The 20,639-nt window shown below is 46.4% G+C and overlaps 2 protein-coding genes across 5 annotated transcripts in view; one reads left to right on the forward strand and one right to left on the reverse strand.

Moving 5' to 3' along the window:
* The window catches only part of LOC115080181 (zinc finger protein 665-like), a 172,387-nt gene that overhangs the window by 66,683 nt on the left and 85,065 nt on the right, over positions 1 to 20,639 (forward strand). The gene's annotated exons all lie outside the window — the stretch shown is intronic.
* On the reverse strand, positions 313 to 20,240 carry LOC115080188 (gastrula zinc finger protein XlCGF26.1-like). Its single transcript, XM_029584306.1, has 7 exons — positions 19,779 to 20,240; positions 19,027 to 19,153; positions 16,627 to 16,740; positions 16,419 to 16,520; positions 8,900 to 9,007; positions 8,071 to 8,178; positions 313 to 4,071 (listed from the first exon to the last, which is right to left on the reverse strand). Exons 1-7 carry the CDS (start codon positions 19,800 to 19,802, stop codon positions 2,759 to 2,761), a joined length of 1,896 nt encoding a protein of 631 aa, XP_029440166.1. The 5' UTR covers positions 19,803 to 20,240; the 3' UTR covers positions 313 to 2,758.

The raw sequence follows: 20,639 nt of genomic DNA on the forward strand, positions 1-20,639 counted from the left end.
TCCTTGCTAGCGCATCCCCATAATTAGGGTATTGCATGGCACCTCCCTTGCGTGCATCACGCGAGCGTTAGGAAAGTGGGCGCTGACTTTTCAGAGTCCGCTTTCCGTGCTTTTGATTGCATCGGCCCCTAAAGCATCAAATAATCAGGGTCATGTTTTAAACTGTAATGTACACACTACGGGTGACGTTGAACCACTTTCTCTACTACTATTGTAATCACACACATATATAAGAGAAAAGCAAACAATTTTATTATTGCAACTGGAATGTGTCATTATCGCAGTGTAAAGAAGGAGCCCGTTAATTGTGTTTGTATTTTTTTTTGTCATTGTACCTCACCTGGAGGAGCCTTTTAGGCTTGAGTGGGTTTATAACTGACTGAAGGAAAGGTGAAGGTTTTGGATGGCCTTTACTGGAATATTATTGAAAAGCCGTGGGAACTGCACAGACAGAGACCCAAGAATATGTCTGGGCTAAAGGAGCTGTTACAAAGTACTGACTAAAAGGGCACCCGAACCTTTGCACGTGCCATATTCAATCTGTTTAATTCAGCAAACAGTAATTTTGCAGGACAAATTGCAGAAAGATGTCAGGTTTCAAACTTTGTCAATTCTTAAGAGAAAAAACACAACTAAAAGTGAAAATAGTCAAACGGATCCTGCTCAAAATAACTTTGCAATTGGTACATCTAATAGAACACAGTTTGCTTCCTATAAAAATGATTATGTGCGGGGAGCACACTGCCTTGCACATGATAGCACTTCCTTTTAACTCATCTGCCTCCCCGGCACTTAAGATCATGATGCTTATTTTTTGTTAGCTTTCAGTTTTGCAAACAAAATCCTTTGAAAGCGCAGCTGCTAATGTCAACCCATAAAGCCTATATCTTGTTAAGTGTACGTTCCCGCACCTCTTGTATTAGCTTCTGAATGGTCTGTTTGCGGTTTCAAACCACTTTCCTAATGCATCATTTCCGAGGGCTTTCAGTGCGATGAGGGAGCCTTGATGTAAGTAAGCAAGCAAGCAAGTAGCAAATTGTTTGGGAACGCCCGATGAAGAAAAGTTTCTAAAACGCAGCCAGCATCAGGTACCCTGGGATGTGGTCAACATCAACAACAACCTGAGGAGGTAAGTCTCAGCGATTTTATGCCAATATAAATTACCATTCAATATGATTGTTTGTTAAGAGCTGCGATGATTTCCATTATGGAGATATAGGCTTTATTGGTGGACATTAGCAGTTGCCCTTTCAAAAGGATTTTATTTACCAAGTGCAGGGCAGTCAAATGATTATAAAAGGAGGTACTAGCACGTACAATGCAGTGTGGAAACCTGTTATGTGCTCCCCCGCACACAATTTTTATTGGAAAAAGATGTGATCTGTTAGGTGCATCGACTGTGATTTTGAGTTGGGTTTTAACTTTTTACCACGTAGAGGTTGTGTCAGCATCTGTTCAATTAGAGATTCATTGAAATATACAATTTGTCCAGAGGGTGCTTGAATTTTGCATACAACTGTATATATGAAACAAGGTTTAATATCTAAAAGTATGTGTTTTTACAGGATTGTTCTAAGAGGGGTGATGGTGGGATAATGATTATGGAGTTTAATTATCAAAATCTCAGAGTGGGATCTCTGGGCCTGAAAGTTAGTTTGGGGGTCACAAGGCTGAAAATTCCCACAGGATCCTTAGTACCCTTCCACCAGCCCTGCACATAGCACAAGGCACTTAACGCCTCACATGAGTTGGAAAATAGAAGATGCCTCATGCTGTACTTGCAGGAGCCTAAGAAAGGTAGAGATTTATATTTTAGCTTATGTAAATATTTAAATATTTATTTTCCACAGTATCCATGGTTCTACAAGGAGCACAAGTTAAACAGTCATAACATGAAACATTAAACACACAACATCAAAGACTGACAAGAGCTACTATAGTAGATGTCATAAACCAATGCTCCAAAAAATAAGATAACATCGCAAACTTCTAAGGCCCGCATAGGCTGAAAGAATGTAGAGGTATGCACGAGGTGGCCTGCATGAGCCAGAAGGAGGCTGGACATGGCTGCCCTTCCATCAGCTGACACAGAGGAGGAAGGCTGCAGCACTGGGACAGAGTGTGGGAGAGATGGCAGTCAATATGAAAAAAATAAAAGGAGGCCCATCCCCAAACGTTTTCCTCCGATTCCTTGAGTGGTTAAATTGGACCTGATCAGCAATAGTGGTCACCTTGCTAACATTTGATTTAGATGTTATATGAGACACCACATAAATGGTCCTCAGCAAGACTTGGTGCGAGATATTTACTCTATTCAATTGTTCTCTCCCCGCTCAAAGACATTTTTCTCATATTTTGCAAATTCTGTTGCTTCCTTCCCCTTCTGTACTGGTGGATTCTCATGCCTCCTATATGAGTCTTTTCATGCTGTTGTAAGTTGCCTTTCTGAGCAAAACATTTATCACATTCAGAACACTTAAATGGTTTCTCTCCAGTATGTATTCTCTCATGCATCCTTAGACAAAATTTATTCTTAAAGCTTTTATCACATTCTGAACATGTATATGGTTTTATTCCAGTGTGATTCATTTCATGCTGTCGCAGGTTGCTTTTCTGAATGAAAGATTTATCACATTCAGAACATTTGAATGGTTTCTCTCCTGTGTGGATCATCTCATGACTTCGCATATTGCTTTTCCACTGAAAACATTTATCGCATTCAGAACATTTAAATGGCCTCCCTATAGTGTGAGTCATTTCATGCTGTCGCAGGTTGCCACTTTGAGTGAAAACATTTACCACATTCAGTGCATTTAAATCGTTTCTCTCCAGTGTGGGTCATTTCATGCAATTTCATGCTACCCTTCTCAGTGAAAAATTTATCACATTGAGAACATTTAAATCGTTTCTTTCCTATGTGAGTATTTTCATGCCTTTGTCGACTGATTTTGCTGCTAAAGCATTTATCACACATAGAACATTTAAATGGTTTCTCACCAGTGTGCGTCATTTCATGCAAGCGCACGCCACCTTTCGAACTGAACCATTTATCACATTCTGAACATTTAAATGGTTTCTCTCCAGTGTGGGTTCTTTCATGTTTTCTTTGGTCAGATTTGTGATAGAAGCTTTTATCACATTTTGAACATTTAAGTGGTTTCTCTTCCATGTGACTCATTTCATGCTGTCGTAGAGTGCCTTTTAGACCAAAACACTTATCACATTTGGAACATTTAAATGGCTTCTCTCTGGGCAGTTTGGTGTGGACTTTTTCATGTTTTCTTAGCTCAGATTTATAAGAGAAGTTTTTATCACATTCTAAACATTTAATGAGTCTCTCCCTTTTGTGAAATTTCTGATGCATTTTAAGCTGGGTTCTGTTTGTAAAACATATTTCACAGTCAGCACACTTAAAAGGCTTGTCTTGCCTGTGAATTTTTTTATGTTCTATCAGGTTTGACTTCCTAGTAAACCTTTCTCCACATTCAGTACAATTTAATGATCTTTCTCCTGAGTGAATTCTTACATGTCGTTCCAGCTCAGCTCTGGAGACAAAGCCTTTTTCACATTGAGTACATTTTAATAGTTTCTTTTGCAAGGGAACTTTTCTATGTGCTCTATCTTTTCTTTTCTTATTTCTTTTCTCACTTTCAGTACCAGTAAATCTTTTCTCCTTGCTATGATATTGTTGGCTAGATATGTGATTTAACTTCTCCATGACATTGTTCCCACATTCAGTCATTTGTTGATGCTCAATAGAATGTGAGTTTGTGGTGAAGTTTTCCCAGGTCTCCACTCTTTTAAACGATCTCTCTCCTTTGAGTCTCTGAGTTTGTACAAGTTTTGGGCAGTGGCTGAAATTTCTTCCTCTGTCAGTATGTATGTTTGGTCGTTCTCCTCTTGGGGCTTTTCCTTGTTTCACGCTGGGCGGTGGTACTCTACCGCTACCGCTTTCACTGTCAGCTGAAAGAGCTGGGATGTCTCTGAAGAGGTCGCTCTGTTCCCATTCCTCCCTCTGCTGCCCATCGCACTCTCTCTGCCTCTCACTGTTGTTCCTGAATCCATCATCTGCTGGATAAAAATGAGACTATGATCCTTAAATTTACAGCTGTGGAGAAGGATATACAAACAAGCAACACTTAGAAAGAAGAGGTGCTCCTAATTCTGGGGCTGACAATTAGTTTAAAAAAAAAATAAATTTGAGCTTGTGCACTCAGAACCTGTATGTGGATTTCACAGGTCGCTGCCTGATTCCTCCTGTGAAACTTTGATCCCCAGGATCTCCAAGATCTGGGGAATGAGAGGTCGGAGCTCCTCTCGCTTAAACAAGCGCAGTACGCTGGGATCATCACCTTCCGAGGGTGGGAGGTCATATTGGCCCGGGTCGTCCTGTATCACATCACCCATATCCTGGGTGAGTCCCTGATTTTGATCCACCCCAGGGTTTGAAATGTCCCCAAGTGGGGCCATCAACCTATCCCCACCTTGAGCCCCTTGATGAGCCCCTGCAAGGTGATGGCTGTCTGGGGACCCCGTGGGTATCCGCTTTGCTGGAGGATCCACCAAAGGGTCCGGCTGCGCTGCTCTCTTCAGGATCTCCTGTTTCCTAGCCAGGAACGCCTGGTGCAGCAGGGGCACAAACTCAGGGCAAAACTCCCCTGAATCAACACCACCTCCCGCAGGAGGGTCCGGTGGCCCAGGGTCATCCCCAAATGCGGGAATTTGGTTCACCGGAGAAAGAATGGGAGGGGCCGCCTCCTCCCTCGGCAGCCGCCACAAGTTACCCTCCCCCACCGAGGAGGACCGCGGCCCGGAGCCCTTGCCTGCTTGCTGCTCTCCCCGAGGAAGTTCCTTCCTGCCCTGAAGAACAGAGCGAACACAGGGAACTAGCATTTATGGCCTGCCCTGACGCCCCACGCGTGCGGCAGGTTCCCCAACTTAGGCCGGGGTGTCATTGAGAAAAAAAAATTCCAGTCAGAAAACCTTCGCGTGACGGCAGGAGCTAAAAATAGAAAAACTCTCTGCCGGCGCGAAATTGCTGTGAGGAGAGCGGCCGGCGCAAATATAAAAAGAGGCCTCACACGCGTATGAAGGCCTACCCCCCCCCCCCCCAACCTAACCGGAGCCCTGGGCTGTCGTGAGGACCCACGGGGTTAAGCTCACCACTCCAGCTGGCCTGCCGACTAAACGGCACGGCACGGCACGGCCCGTCCCCCAATTTGAACTCCTCCTACCTTGAAAAGCTTCTTTGCTTTCTTTCTAACCTGAGAGAGTTGGAGTCTGAGGAAGGAGTGAGAGGAGCCTCCTCAGTGCTCGAGGAAACCAGGAGCCCCTGGATATCGAGACACTGACAGCGATGTGGGCGAGACACAGGCAGGGGTATCCAACCCTCAGGACGCCCCACGAAGGTGCCTAACACCTCAGGAAGCTACACAACTATAAACTAGCCTATCCTAGGAAAAAAAAACTTTCCCTAACTTTTTTTTTTTTTTTAACTGACTAACAGACTTGCAGGTGTGCATCTCTACCATCTGCTGGAGTCAGAGAAATACTGAGGGGCTGCAGGGAGCCCTCTCGCTATGTAGCAGTGCCCAAAGTTCTAATTGCTCTATGACTCCACCTGCTGGTGGGAATGCACAACCCCACTGGTCTGGACTGATCTGAGTATGGTCAGGAACTGCAGGTGTGCATCTCTACCATCTGCTGGAGTCAGAGAAATACTGAGGGGCTGCAGGTGGCCCTCTCGCTATGTAGCAGTGCCCAAAGTTCTAATTGTTCTCTGACTCCACCTGCTGGTGGGAATGCACAACCCCACTGGTCTGGACTGATCTGGGTATGGTCAGGAATTGCTGATAGAGTGTTAAGCTGGTTTAGAGCATACCTGAGTGGGAGAATGCAGCTAGTCAAGACTGGTGGAAGACATTCTGCATGCCATGCCACTGCAACAGGTGTACTGCAGCGTTCAGCCTTATTGGTGGTGTTATTCAACATTTACATCTTGCTGATTTGTAAACTTCTGGCTGGACTCACTGTATCATATAGACAACATCAAATTCTATATCCTGGTGAGCTCTTCATGGTATAAAACATCTGACCTAGTCTCTTTGGTTGGCTCACCTACAACAAATTGTCATTAAATCTGTCAAAGATACAAATTGTAATTATATAGTGCAATAATTTTGAGGCAATTCCATCTTTTGGTTGTGTCATGTCTCCCCCTATGCTAGGAGTCCTAGCTTTCTTATTGACTCTCATTTGTCTGTCTTTCACCAAATCAAGGCTGTGATTGCATCTGGGTTTTTTAAAGCCAAAAGGTCATGCGTGGCCTCAAAGCTTTGTTGAGAGCATTTGACTTTTGTTCTGTAGTCCAAGCATTAATACTACCTCTGCCGGACTACTGTAATGCACTTTACTCGGATTTTCCTGGCACCGCGTTGAAATCTTAGCAACTCTTGCAAAATTCTGCTGCTCAACTGGTTTCTGGTGTGAACAGGTGGGATCACATATTCTGTTCTGTGCAATCTCCACTGGGTGCCAGTCGAGTGGTGGATTAAATGCAAAGGCTGCCAGATTGGTGCACTCTTATGCCTGGCCCAGCAGGATGCTTTATGTTCATAACTCTACAAGATCGCTCTGTTCAGCACAGGGGGGTCTGCTGGATATCCCGTCCGCTCGTCAAGTTATGTTTTGCAGAGGCTCAGGGGAGTGCATGTTTGGTGGCCATGCCAGTTATCTGGAATTCTTTCCCACAAGAACTCCTGCTGACGACTCGCACTAAAACATTTAAGGCCACGTTAAAAACGCTTTGTGATTGGCATTTTTGTAATTTGCTATTATACATGCTGAAAAAGCCCTCCGCATCAGTTTGTCATGCTGTTCGATTCATAGAAAGATATGTGTGCATACTTTGGACACATTATCATTATTATTATTTATTTCATTTAGCTTCTGCTTAATGCACAAGGCCCTATGCAAACCACATTCATAACAATAAAACAAATGCAAATAAAACGAAACAAGTTCTCTGCCCAGTATAAATCATAAAACAAAATACCTAACTCACGTATCACAGAATAAAATAAAAATTACTGCCTGGCGCAGATGTAAGCTGTAATAAAATGTATAAAATAAGCTCCTATTTTCAGAAAGATGACAAGAAAAAATAAAAAGGATCATGGCACTATTTCAATTCAAAACAAACATAATGTTTCACAGTTAAAAGTTTGTAACATATGTCCACTTGATAAATAGTTGATTTTTGTACTTGCTAAATGTAGTATTGGTAGCCCTATATAGTTTAAATTAGAATCCAAAACCTGAAAAGTATGTACGGTATATCTAGTACGCGATATAGTGAAAAAACCACACATGAGAGGAACACTATGATTGTACTAAAAGGTGGCAAATCACTTACGTGATGCATATATGGCATCCTTCTAAATAAGTGAATGTGGTTTGGTTTTCCGAACGGCATAAAAACAGCACCTGAACATAGGAGAGTTTTCACTTTTCAGATATATCTTTGTAGTTTCCGAAGTGTGTGGTTTTTTCACTATATCTATATAGTTTAAAAGCAAACAATGTGAATGGTTTTCACTAAAAATGTGACTTTTTTTGCATAGTCAGAGGTGTGAATCTTTATGCAAAATTGCCACTGAATCTTGAAAAATCTGCCGCAGGGAACAGGGGGCTCTTATTATACCTCTCGCTGGAAAGAGATCTTGTGTCTTCGAGGTTTATATTGTTTTGTCAACTATAATCCAAAACAGATCACCTGTTTCGTGCAGTTTTACATATATATGCTTGGCTAAGGCTCCATATGATACATAACAGGACGGTACAGGTGGGCAACAGCACATGAAGAGAGGGAAACAGACCATGCCTGATTTCCTCCTGCTGCCTCTGTGCACCTCCTGCCTCTGCAGGGAATCCCTTTGCTCTGTTTACAGTCACCAACCAAAAAAAAAAACCCCCGCAACGCCAGTAATAAGATTCACCATCTCTGCATAAAATGTTAAATACTGCACAGCTTACAGGAAGTAGCTTATTCTAAAGGAATTGTTTGCTCACTGTTCTTGGTATCAGTGTCCCCCTCTCCTCCCTCCAGCTGGTTACAGACATGAGGTTCTTCCATCTTCAGGCTCTCTGCTGTGGAGTCAGGACTGTAACCATGGCCGCCTGTTGGAAAAACGTGGAAAACTGTTCAGCATTTCAATATTCTTGGATATTGGCTGAAAGCGAGATGATGGGGAATCTTATAAGCTCTTTACATGTAAGTTTCCTGGTGGAAGGCGGTAAGGCCCCACTGTAGCTATGCAAAGGATCCATGGCAGGGGATGCACACAGGTTCTCACCATACCAATGGTAAAGAAATTTTTGCAGAGTCCGCCCTCCATCCTGCTGCTTCCAGTACGGGACACCCTTTATTCTTTCCTCCATCTATCAGCGCTACTGGGCTCCCAATAAACAAAAAAACCCCACATACTACTGGGCGGGAGGTTAGACATGGATGGAAGGAAGGATGATGGACTCATAGGGCATGGGAGACAGGAGCTGAGGTAAAGAGGGCAGAATGCCATGCAAAGGGGAGAGACTGATGAGAGAAGGAAAGACTGGAGGAGAGAGAGAGAGAGGCGGGGTGAAATAATGGGGGATGATGAGAGAAGGAAAGGCAGAAGAAAGGAACAAAAAGCAAACACAATGAGAGAACTGAAAGTGAAAGGTGAAAAGCAGAAATAATTTTAATAGAACAAACAAATTATCCAGACAATAAAGCTTAGAAGTCAGGGGCCTTGAGTGTAACACAACATTTTCACTGCATCTGCTCTGTAGGAGGCATCTTTCTTCTATGAAATGTCTGGATCCAAGCTACCATCACCTGCTTCGTTCAGTTCCTCACCTGCACTTAGGATGGTGAACTTTCCTTTTTCCTCAAATGCCTGGGGCTCAGTCCTGAGTCCTTCTTGCTTAAATCGGATTAAAATGTCAGGTTTGACAGTGGGGGAACCTGTTATGGAAAAAAGATGGGTACAATATGTTTAGAAAGATTCCCCCAGAGCCTATAACATCAGTGCAAGCGAGCACAGAATTCTGTTTCCATAGACACAGCACTAAGAAAGAGGGGTGCTGCTGTGCTGATGGTCATCAGAAATGCCATCTAGCAATATCCTGATCATTTTAACACTGAGGTGGGCAACTCCAGTCCTTAAGAGCCACAAACAAGGCTGGTGTTCAGCTACAAGAAATGAGGGAGGGAACTTAGGAGTTTGTTTAGTTATATGGGACTTTATGAAGCTAGACTGTGGCAGAGAAGGAAGTGTTTGCACCCCTCCAGATTCAAATCTTGGTATATACCACTGCCCATTTAGGGGGCTGGATAAAATAATTATGATTAATAGGAGTCCATTAGTGGCTTCCCTGACTAAATGTAAAACATAGTAGGTCAATAATAGAAACATGTTGTAATGGGGTTGCTTTGCCTAAGTCTGACAAGCTTGGCTTAGGGTGTATGTAGAAGGTAAGGCCTCTTTGGATTCATGCGATTGTACAACAACGGTGAGAACAGAAGACGTAAACAACAGTTCCCAACCAAGTGAGGAACCATTTCCACCCCCACCTGAGTTCAGAACTGCGATGCAGTCCTTCGTCAGAACCAGTCTCAACTGCCGTAACTCTTTCCGGCTATCCCCTTCAGATGTTAAGTCCATGCAAATGATCCAGAATTCGGTAGCCCAAATACTTCCTGGTGCATGTCCAACAGAACATATTACGCCCGTGTTAAAGGAAAATTAGTTTCTTACCTGATAATTTTCATTCCTGTAGTACCACGGATCAGTCCAGTCTCCTGGGTTTTGCCCCCCCTCTAGCAGATAGAGACAGAGAAGTTTACCAAGCAAAACTACAGTCCGGCAGTATTACTCAATGTCAAAGCAGAATGACTCCCAACAAATTAACCGAACTATGTACAATAACTCCTCAACCCGGAAGAAAAAACAACCAGAGCACGTAACTCGGCAGGAACTCAACCTGTAGAATCACTTGAGGACTATTAAGGGAAATCTCTGTAGATCTGAAAGCGCACAAGAGAGAGACTGAGCAGACTCTCCCTCACCTCCATGTCTGTGAAGGGTGGGGCTTTGGACTGATCCGTGGTACTACAGGAACGAAAATTAGCAGGTAAGAAACTAATTTTCCTTTCCCTGTACGGACCCGGATCAGTCCAGACTCTTGGGATGTACCAGAGCTTCCTTACATGGGATGGGATCCAGAGAGGCCCGCTCGCAGCACACCTTTTCCAAAATCACCGGAACCTGGTGCTTGGACATCCAGTCTGTAATGCCACGCAAAAGTATGCAAGGATTTCCCAGTAGCCGCCCGACAAAGCTCCTGTGGAGAAACCATCTGACACTCCGCCGAGGACGCCGGTTACGAACATGTAGAGTGGGCACACGGAACCGCTAAAAGAAATCTACCACGAAGCAGACAGGCCGAGTGAAAAGCGTCCTTCAGCCAACGAGCTATGGTAGTCTTTGAAGCCTGCCGTCCTCGTTTGGGACCACGCCATAGTCCAAAACGATGGTCCGACACACGAAAGGCATGTGTAACCTCCAGACAACGCAGCAGTGCTCTGCGAACCTCCAGCCTCCGCAAGGCCCTAGACAAAGCATCCGAGAGGTCTAATTCCGTGAAGGCCGGTAGTTCCACCGGGTGGTTGACCTGAAATGGAGAAAACACCTTTGATAGAAAAGAAGGAACTGTCCGCAATGAAAACCCCCAAATCCAAAATCCGCACAAAAAAAAGGTTCTGTACAGGAAAGCGCCTGGAGTTCCGACACCCTACTAGCCGAAGTTATGGCCACTAGAAAAAAAAACATCTTCAAGGTAAGATCCTTCAAAGTCGACCTTTCAAAGGCTCAGAAGGAGCCGAGGAAAGAGCCGTGAGAAGTAAATTCAGGCTCCAATACGGACAAGGGTGTCTCAGCAAAGGACGCAAGTGTTTTGCTCCCCTTAGGAAACAAATCACCTCCGAATGTGCCACTAACGCTACGCCATGCACGATGCCACGCAAACAACCAAGAGCCGCCACCTGCGCTCTAAGGGAACTACCCCAAAACTGAAAAAAAATCTTCCATACTCTAACGTATGCCATGTTAGTGGAAAGCTTACGCAACCGTCGGATCGTAGCCACTACAGCTGAATAATAGCCCTTGCGACGTAAAACGGAGCCTTTCAAAAGCCATGATACTAGACAAAAATGATCCACTTCCATCAAGCAAATGGGCCCTTGATACAGCAGGTCTGCAACTGGAAAAAAACTGGAAACCGTAGCAGTCCCGCTACGGACAGATTGCAGAGGTCTGCACACCAGGGACATCTCAGCCATTCTGGAACTACCAGGATTATCTCTGCTGGATGGATCTCTATTCGCCTGAGTATCGTGCCAATCAATGGCCAAGGCGGGAAGACGTACAGCAGAACCCCGGTGGATCCGGTCAGCACTAAGGCATCTACCCCTTCTGCTCCCGACACTCTGCAACGACCATAAAACCACGGTGCTTTGGCATTCTGAAATGTCGCCATAAGATCCATGCTGGGCGTGCCCCACGCGTTGCAAACGAGTTGACAGGCAGCGTCCGCCAAGTCCCATTCCCCGGGATCTAGATGGTGACTGCTGAAAATCCGCCTGCACGTCGATGTGAAACGCTGCTGTACTGACTAAATTCTGCTCCGCCCAGGAGATCAATTGACGAGCTTCCAGTGCCACTGGTCTATTCCTGGTGCCCCCTTGGCGAGTGATATACGCCACCGTGATCGCATTGTCCAAAAAGAATTCTGACCGACCCCTGTGGAGGAGAGGCCGGAACGCTGGTAGCACTAGCCACAGAGCTCTTGTTTCCAAGCGATAGATTGAGTACTGCGATTCCTTGGGAGATCATAATCCCTGTTCAGATTTCCCCCGGCACACTGCCCCCCAACCAGAGAGGCTGGCATCCGTGGTGACCACTGTCCAGTCGGGGACTTTCAGGGGGACTCCGCGGGACAAAATTGTCCATCCGCAACCACCAATCGAGTCTGCCCTGCGCTGCAACCGTCTGAGGAAGAAGCAGATGAAAAATATCGGGGACTGGGTTCCATCGGAAAAGCAAAACTGACCGCAAAGGCCTCCTATGAGCAAAGGCCCAGGGTACCAGTTCTAAGGTGGAAGACATTGAACCAAGAACCTGCAAATAATTGCGAACCCTGGGTGGATGCTTGATCAAAAGTCTTGCACTTGACCTTGCAATTTGGAGATGCAGTCTGTGGTAAGAACGATTCTGCCCTGCTGAGTGTTGAATAGAGCACCCAAATATTCCAAGGACTGAGTTGGCACCAGCCGACTCTCGGCGAAATTGACCACCCCGCACAGCGACTGCAGAAGCTGGAGCATTCTATGAATCGCTCCTCGGGGAAGCACTACCGATTGCACTCGAATCAGCCAGGCGTCCAAGTAGGGATGGAGTAGAAGCCCTTCCTTGGTGAAGACTCTGGGCGCTGTGGCACGATCGGAGGATAGAGCTCGAAACTGAAAGTGATGACCCAGGACCGAAAACCGCAGAAACCCCTGGTGGTCTGAACGGATACCGATATGCGGGTACGCCTTCGTGAGATCCAGGGACGCTAAAAAACTCTCCCTTGCGCCCTGAGGCAATGACCGACCATAGAGTCTCCATGTGAAACCGCGGCACTCTGAGACACCGGTTTACTCTTTGGAGATCCAAAATGGGCCGAAAAGATCCCTCTTTTCCTTGGCACCACAAAGTAAATGTAGTAACGACCTTTCTTTCTTACCTCTGGAGGCACTGAGATGATGGCCCCTAGGTGGACCTGGCGCCGTAAGGTTTCCTGGATCGCTTTGCACTGGGAGTCGTAACTGTAGGGGGAGATGAGAAATCGATCTCGAGGGCGCCGTGTAAAATCTAAGGCGTAGCCTTGACATATCACGGTCAGCACCCACCAATCCGTGGTTATCCTGGTCCATTCCTCGAAAAGCAGGGACAGTCTGATCCCTACCCCAGGCCCCGAAGAATGGCCCAGCGCCCCTTCATTGTGAAGACGTGTCTCTGGCCGTTGCCTGAGAATTACCAGGTCTGCTGATGCGGCGGCCCCGAAAAGACTGGGACCAGGCCTGTTATCTACTTGGTGCCTGACGCAAGTAAGAACTGGGAGCTCTAGATGGCCGAATTCTTCGACTCCCTTGAAGTCTGGCCTGGGACAAGAAGGAGCCCCTTGACTTCGGTCTGTCCTCCAGAAATCAATGGACCTTATTCTCCCCCAGAGATTGGATCATATCTTCAAGGTACTTTCCAAAAGTAACTTTCCTTTGAAGGATAGGGAGCCCAGCTGTCGGACCTGGTCGGTGGAGGAGACATCCACCGACCAGGTCCTCAACCACAGAAGCCTACGGACTGAGACCACCGAAACCATAGACCTGGATGACGCCCTCAACACATCGTGAAAAACATCAGCACAGTAGGCCATTGAAGCTTCAAAATGGCCGGCTGGGCAGCCTCCACCGCCGAGAAACCAGCGTTGGCTTGTAACTGCGGAACCCAGCGGAGGCCCGCACGCAATGCCAAGATGCCGCAGCTAGATGCTTGAGCTCCCCGAGCTGAAACCTAAAAAATTCACTTAAGCTGCAATTCCAACTTCCTGTGCTGTAGGGTCTTTGAGTGCAGCTGCCCCTGGCAGAGGATATAGCCTATCCATAGCTTTGTTAACGTTCAAACCCAAATCAGGGGTGCCCCAGACTCATGACAGAAAAAAATGAAATGGAAAGGAAGTAAGGAGGCCCCTCATGCCCAATAACCCCGGATCCATGGCCCCCAACTTGGTCTCTTCCTGGGGTGACTGAATACCTAATTCCCCCCAAAATCCTGGGGATAAGGGGACCCAGATCTCCTCCTCTGAAGAGTCGAGCCATCGTCGGGTCGTCTTTTTCCACAGTATGAAATCCCCGCACAGTTCCCTGTGGCTGATCTAGATTCCCTTCGACCCCCCCCCCCCTCGGGGGCTGGGATGGTAGGTCTAAACCATCCGGGTCTGACTCCACCGACGACGACTCTGTTGTTGTCTGATGCACCACCGATCTTAAGGGACGGCGCCCCCTGTCAGAGCCAGCGCTATTATGTGTCCAGGCCCTCTTACTGTGCTTAACAAGTGGCTCTAGCCCAATAGCATTAGCCGCTGTTATTTATTTATTTATTTTTAAACTGTCTGGCTTCAAAAGCCTGGTGCAGCCGGGCACAAAGTTTGAAGAAAAGGGAGGAGGAAGATGCATCGTGTGAGACCCTCTCGGGGCCGTCCTCCACAGCTTTTCCTGTCATTCCCAGCGATTTGCCCCCCTCAGAAGCCGTGGGATGAGGCAATAATGGCGGAGGAAGATTCCCCTCCCCCGCCGCCGTCTCTATCCTCGTTGCCGGCATGAAACTCCCAAAATGGCGTCCGTTCCCGCGCTCAACGGGAACGGACCTGAAGAAGGAGACTCTAGCTCTGAACGCGAAGGTCTGAACACGCACAACTACCCTCCCGGGGGCCGTGGAAGCTCCCCCTCTCTCCGGGAAACAGATGGGGCAGAGGTGTGCGCGCACGTCGAGCCACCCGCGCGACAAAGCGACCTCCGTTGCAATATCAGCGGGAGACAAACTGTAAAAAAAAAAACCCTGACTGAAATAGCCCGCGAACGCTGCAACGACCCCGGCGATCAAAACTTCACCTCGACCGCGAAGAGCAGCAGAGTCCAAGAGACAAGGAAAAATAAAACTTTTTTTTTCCCAAGCTTTACTTTTCGGTCCGTCGTGGTTCCTGGACCGTCTGGGGTGAGTGAGCCGGGCTCCCCGGTATCACCCCAGTGCTGCATACACCCAGCCACAGAGCTCTCAGACCGTCTGGGGGAGTGAGCCGGGCTCCCCGGTATCACCCCAGTGCCGCATACACCCAGCCACAGAGCTCTTAGCCCTTAGCTGCAGCTGCCTCTGAAACCCGGGGGGGGTGGTCCCCTCAGGACCTGGCAACCCCCTGGGAGGCCACCACACTCCTTCTGAAACCGTGTGGGCTTAGGCTAAAATATGCTTTTCTAAACTGCGTAATCTCAACCTGTCAGACGAATAAATCACCACAAACAAAAAGAAATTATCTACACTAAGTAACCAGACTGTAGGTTTTGCACCTCCACCATCTGCTAGAGAGAGAGAAATACTGCCGGACTGTAGGTGGCACCATCCTTTGTTTGGTAAACTTCTCTGTCTCCATCTGCTAGAGGGGGGGCAAAACCCAGGAGTCTGGACTGATCCGGGTCCGTACAGGGACAAGCTCTTCATCGGCTTCCAGTGCAACGGTGTATGACACCCCCCCTCCCCCCCCGAAAATAATCACACTCTAGTTTTTAAGGCTTTGAGTAATGAAACGCCACCAGGCGTCACGTCTCTATTCAAATGTCAGCCAAGAATGAGCAAGCTACACTGCACTGGCCCTTGTTTGCTGATCGAGGAAGAATGCTTGCAGTGGCTGAATCCTTGTGGGAGGAAGGCAGCCTGAAGCCACTCCAGAAGAATGTATGCCCTCATTTCTTTAAACAAAGCCTTTGGGCAATGTCCCCCTAATTTCAGCAAAGAATACTGGTAGTTAGGGTACATGTTTTAGGGTGCGCTCTAATATTGAGTGAGCCAATGCCAAGCTTGAGAAACAGCGGAATGAGTTTGCAGGGAAATTGTGCTAAGTTTGTTAATTTACCTGCAAACTTGACATTGTGCAGGTTTCTTTGTGAGCCGCTAAGAGTTTAAGATTAAGCAGCATGTACGAATTTTAAAATAAAAGAAAATAACGCAAGCTGCCATGAAAGCACAGGAGCACGTGCGTTCATCTTAGTCCTCATTAATCTTAACACCCAATTAATGAAGACTAACAACACAGAGTTACTGGGCTATGTGCCATGCAAAGTTATGCAAAAAAGCTCATTAATATTAAAACGGTTTACCGCCAATCACATTCCATAATGTAATTTGGAATGTGATTACGTTCAGCCACAGAGGCCCGTTAGGCCTCTGTGGCTGAATCTAGCAGGACTGCCCTCACTGGCCATGTCCCTCCAACCCCCGCCCGCCAGCCTAACCCATCTGAAGCAGACCTCTTCTTCCCCCGGTGCTCTCTTCTAGGAGAGGAGTAGCCTAGTGGTTGACCTTGGACAAGTCACTTCACCCGGCAGTGCCTCAGGTACAAACTGAGATTGGGAGCCCACTGGGCACACGATCTACAGTATCTGAATGGAATCTGCTTTAAAGTGGCTGAAAGGTGGAATATACATCAAATAATAAAATCAAATCAAATTCCTAAATGATACAGTTGACCTTGGTGAAGGTGTCCAGGAGGAATCGGATACTCGCCTGTTACAGGAGGGGGAATCTCCGATTCAGGAGGGTCCATGAAGGGCAGATCTTCCTCTTGTTTAACGCTCAGTGAGAACACAGACGTTACGATGGGAAGGCCTGGGATGAGAAAACAAACCTGGCTAGAAGGAGTCACCCAGGACCTGCTAATGTTATATTAGGGAATGCAAATCCAAAGCCCTTTCAATCTCCAACATTTACTTACTAATGTTGGCGCCGTTCGTGTTTTCTTTTTCCTCCTGTTCATTACGTTGAGGGAAATATTTCTCCTCTTCCTTTTTAATCTTGAATATTACATCAGGATTAAGAATTGAATAACCTGTCAACAAAAATAGCAAAATGACATTTAAATTGTCCTAGCAGGTTTCATCTGTTTCCTGTTCTGATGGAGCACATGAATGGATGCATGTAGGTGTGTATTGGTATGTGCTTATATATATTTGGTTGTGTGTATTTGTCTGAGAAATCTTGATAAGAGACAGTTGCAGACTACCACTTGATTAAGATTAAACCTCGGAAGATTTCTAGTACATTCATTTTTATCCATGACACTCCTAGGTGGAGGCGTTGCAAGCGTCAGGTTTCCCTGCCAGCAGGAAGAGGCAGAGTCTCAGCTTCTTATTAGAAAAACCCTAGGTGTAGCTGGACTGCTTAATATGGAGGAAAGGGCACAAGGGGTATGGATATCAGCTTGGAAAGGAGGGGAAGGAATGCAAAATTCTCTCTCCCCCCACCAACTCAGATTTCCTCTTTTTCTTTCCAGCCCACATGGGATGACGCAGACTCCTAGCGATGTTGCTAGGGTCTTACAAAGCTAAGGCCCATAATCCCCCATCAAGATTGTGATAATTAAAGCCCCAATTGCTATCTCCTCCCCAACAAGAATACACCTGTAAAAACACATAATTGCACATATTCTAATTCTGGTACCACCTCAGTAACAGCAACACAACCTCCCTCCACTGCTAGCCACATTGTGAAACACTACAAAGCCCTACAGAACACAGACTCAGAACCTATAGCAAACCTGCCCCACCATAATTACCTGGACTCAAACAGCAACAAATCCACCTATGAAAAGGCAACACTGCAAATATTACTCTAGGCCCAAGAACACCAGTACACCTCCTATTGGGAAAGAGGACAAAATGGACTGCTACAGATTGCAACCCAGGAACTACACACTAACAGAGTCCCTCACCTCAGACACACAAACACAGAACAAGAAACACCTTCATGAAATACAAGCCAAGGTAGCATATATTTAAAATATGCAGGCAAAAACTGAACAAAAACACCCTAATAAGCCAGACTCTGCATGGAGTGCAACACCAGAGAAACAGATTTCTTCTTGTATGGAGCCAAATACAAAGATATCAGAGATGCACATCTCCTCCCTAGCCTCCAGCCACTTTCTTCTATTACCCCCACTCTACCTCTCATTACCCTTCACCACTTCTCCAACTCCATTTCCCCCTCTCTCACCCCCTTCATAGTCATCCCTTTCCACTGCCTCTCACCTCCTCCCCCTCCTTCAGCTTCTATCCCTTACACCCATGTCACATCTATTGTCCCTCTCATATACTTCCAGCCCACACAAAACAGATTTCTAACCCCCACACAGTCCTTATTTAATCCCCACTTTCCTCCACTTCTCATGTTCCACTCTCCACCCCAATCTTCCTTCCCCCATTCCTCCAAGCTATTTCCAAGTGCCCCATCTCAAACTCAGTCTTCAGTCTCCACTCTCTCTTCCCCAATTCCAACATTCTCCCTCTCCCACACCCGGCGTCAGTCTTCGATTGACTCACTCTCTCCCCATTACCTCCTATTTCCATGCTTGGTTCTGCCACTAGAGCCTTATGTGGCTCTTTGTACTATAGCGCTCCCATGGTTAGAAGAGTTGATTGAACCTACTTCAGGTGAATATCAACTCTTCCATCTGGGGACAGCAATGCCCACCACATGCCCCCAAAAAGCCATCCATAAGGAAAACCCAAGTCCTAAGACACAAATAGAATTCTAGACAGAGGCCAGTGAGAAGTAGAAGGGGGTATTTGACCTGTGACATCTGATAATCCACTTTGAAGCGCTGAAAAAAGTGCAAAAAGCGGAATATAAAGAATAAATAAATAAATTATCACTTGGAGGTCAGAGCTAACATATCAGGCCCTTAGTTAAGATTGATTTTGTTTTATTTACTCAATTGCTTTTCTAAGATTATAAATCAAAGAGATGTTCAATAAATTTTATAACCGTCATCACATGAAAAGTTGTGGTTCTAAGGTGGAAATCAGAGGGATAAATAATCCTCCTGTTTTCCTAGACCAGCTTTCATTGTAGAAAAAAGAGAGAGAGAGAATCTCTATCTGGTCTCTAATTTAACATACAAGTTTTATCTTACAGCATAGAGCGGCATTTTTTGCCAGATCAGAAGACGTGATATCTCTCACTCGTCCCAAGAGATCACCAGCAGCTCCAGCTGGATTTTTGATAGCATCATGAGCCAGGTCCTAAATTTTAGGTGCCCATGGGATCTGGTACGTGGGATTTTTCTAGCCCGAGTGGGTCTATGGTTGGTAGATGATGATAAAGGCAGATTTACCCCGTGACCTGAGGATGCCATGAATCTCCTTGATGACCTTCTTGTACAGCTCCTTCTGCCGTTCTCCCAGAAGGTCCCACTCCGCTTCCCAGAAATAAGCAGCGACGTCCCTGAATGTGACCGATGCCTGGAACAGCAAACAGGACACCCTCAGCCCCTCTGCCTCCAGCTTCATTATAACGTGTGTGCAATACATTTTCTTATATGGCCACTGTCAGTGAGATGAGATCTCCAGTAGCTTACAGCATGAAGACAGCATTGCTCTCTTAATATTCAGTACTTTATGATGATTGTCTGATCTCCAAAGAAACAATGGGAATCTCAGTGCTGGTTGCTTCAGCAGGAGGAGTAGGCAACAGCATTTGAAAAGATTGGAGGAATGAAGGCTGGTAGGTTGGTGTCAGAAGGCAGGAAAGTAGACAGTGCTAGTGTGGCCTCGAAAGGGGAGAGAAAGAATAAGTATGAGCGAGTGTGTGTGCATGAGCAAGTGTGTTTGAATGCTTATGTGTAAAATAATATGTCTGTGAAAGTGAGTATGTGCATGCATGTGAGAAATCTGCTGAGACAGAGACAGGCTGTTTCTCCCCTTCCACTCCCCTAATCTCAGGATGAGTAGAGCTCCAAGCTTCCCAGGTCTGGAAAGATCTTTGCACTGTGCTGTCAGGAGGGAGGGTTGGAGGAGCTGCACAGGGAAAAGTTTTCCTTTAAGTGCAGGTGCCCTATATACCAGAGGACAGAGAGGAATTTCCTACCTGATCAGAAACCAGGGCTGACATTTCCCTCCTGTTTCCCCTCTGAATTCTGCAGCTGCGGGGAGGGATTCAGGCTGCAGATTTCCCTGTTCCTGCTCAGAGGCTGAGAAAGATGACTAGGAGAGGAGGGGGCGCAGCTGATTCCTGAGAGCCCCACATAAAGTCCCTCCTCTCCCCCTCTGCAGATCTGGGGTTTGCAGAGATTTCCAGCCCTGGGGAGACAGAAAGTTTCAGCTTTTATTCTGAGTCTTTTCTGCAGCCCTGCGAATGCTAAAGGACGAGAGGCAAAGGGTGATTTCTGCACAATTTCGTCCCCTACTTGCAGAGCAAGTCTGGAAGCAAAGTACACGAGCGTGAGATCTTCTCTGGCTAGAGCGCCGCAGGAAAGTGCCATGGAGTGAGCTCTCTTCTGGCTAGAGTGTCTATGGGCTGGCTGATGATTCCTTATCGCAGGCAGGCTGGTACTGTCTCTCGCCCTGCACCCGGACCCACTGGGGTCTGGGGAATCCGATGAACTTAGGAGGAGAAAGAACCAATCACAACTAGTAAAAAACAAAAAAAAGCAGGAGCTGCAACTTTATTGACTCCAGTGCTATGAAAGACTGACAGCAGCAGAAGGAAGAAGAAAAGACTAGGAGAGAGTTCGGTTTTATTATTATACATATTTGTGCTGTGCTGCTAGCACCTGGGAGAATTTCTGCGTCCTCCAGGGCTCTTTCCGGGACAAACTGATCATCTGGACCAGGCTCAACCTCGCTTCCCTGCTTCTACCTTTCATTCCCGTGCCTAGCGATTGCTAATTTGTTTTCTCTGGATGTCGCAGAGGGATTGCAGCCTCTGTGGCAGCAGATTATCTAGATT

This window comes from Rhinatrema bivittatum, chromosome 19, assembly GCF_901001135.1.
Source record: "Rhinatrema bivittatum chromosome 19, aRhiBiv1.1, whole genome shotgun sequence".
NCBI classification, from domain to species: Eukaryota; Metazoa; Chordata; class Amphibia; order Gymnophiona; family Rhinatrematidae; genus Rhinatrema; species Rhinatrema bivittatum.

Bases quoted from the DNA above. Each gene is read 5' to 3' on its own strand.
- LOC115080188 (XM_029584306.1), bottom strand. From the start codon at position 19,802: ATGTCAGCCCTGGTTTCTGATCAG. The intron at 16,741-19,026 runs GTAAATCTGCCT...TTTTGTTGACAG, and splicing joins TGGCATCCTCAGGTCACGGG to GTTATTCAATTCTTAATCCT. The intron at 8,179-8,899 runs GTGAGGAACTGA...TTTTTCCAACAG, and splicing joins GTTCACCATCCTAAGTGCAG to GCGGCCATGGTTACAGTCCT.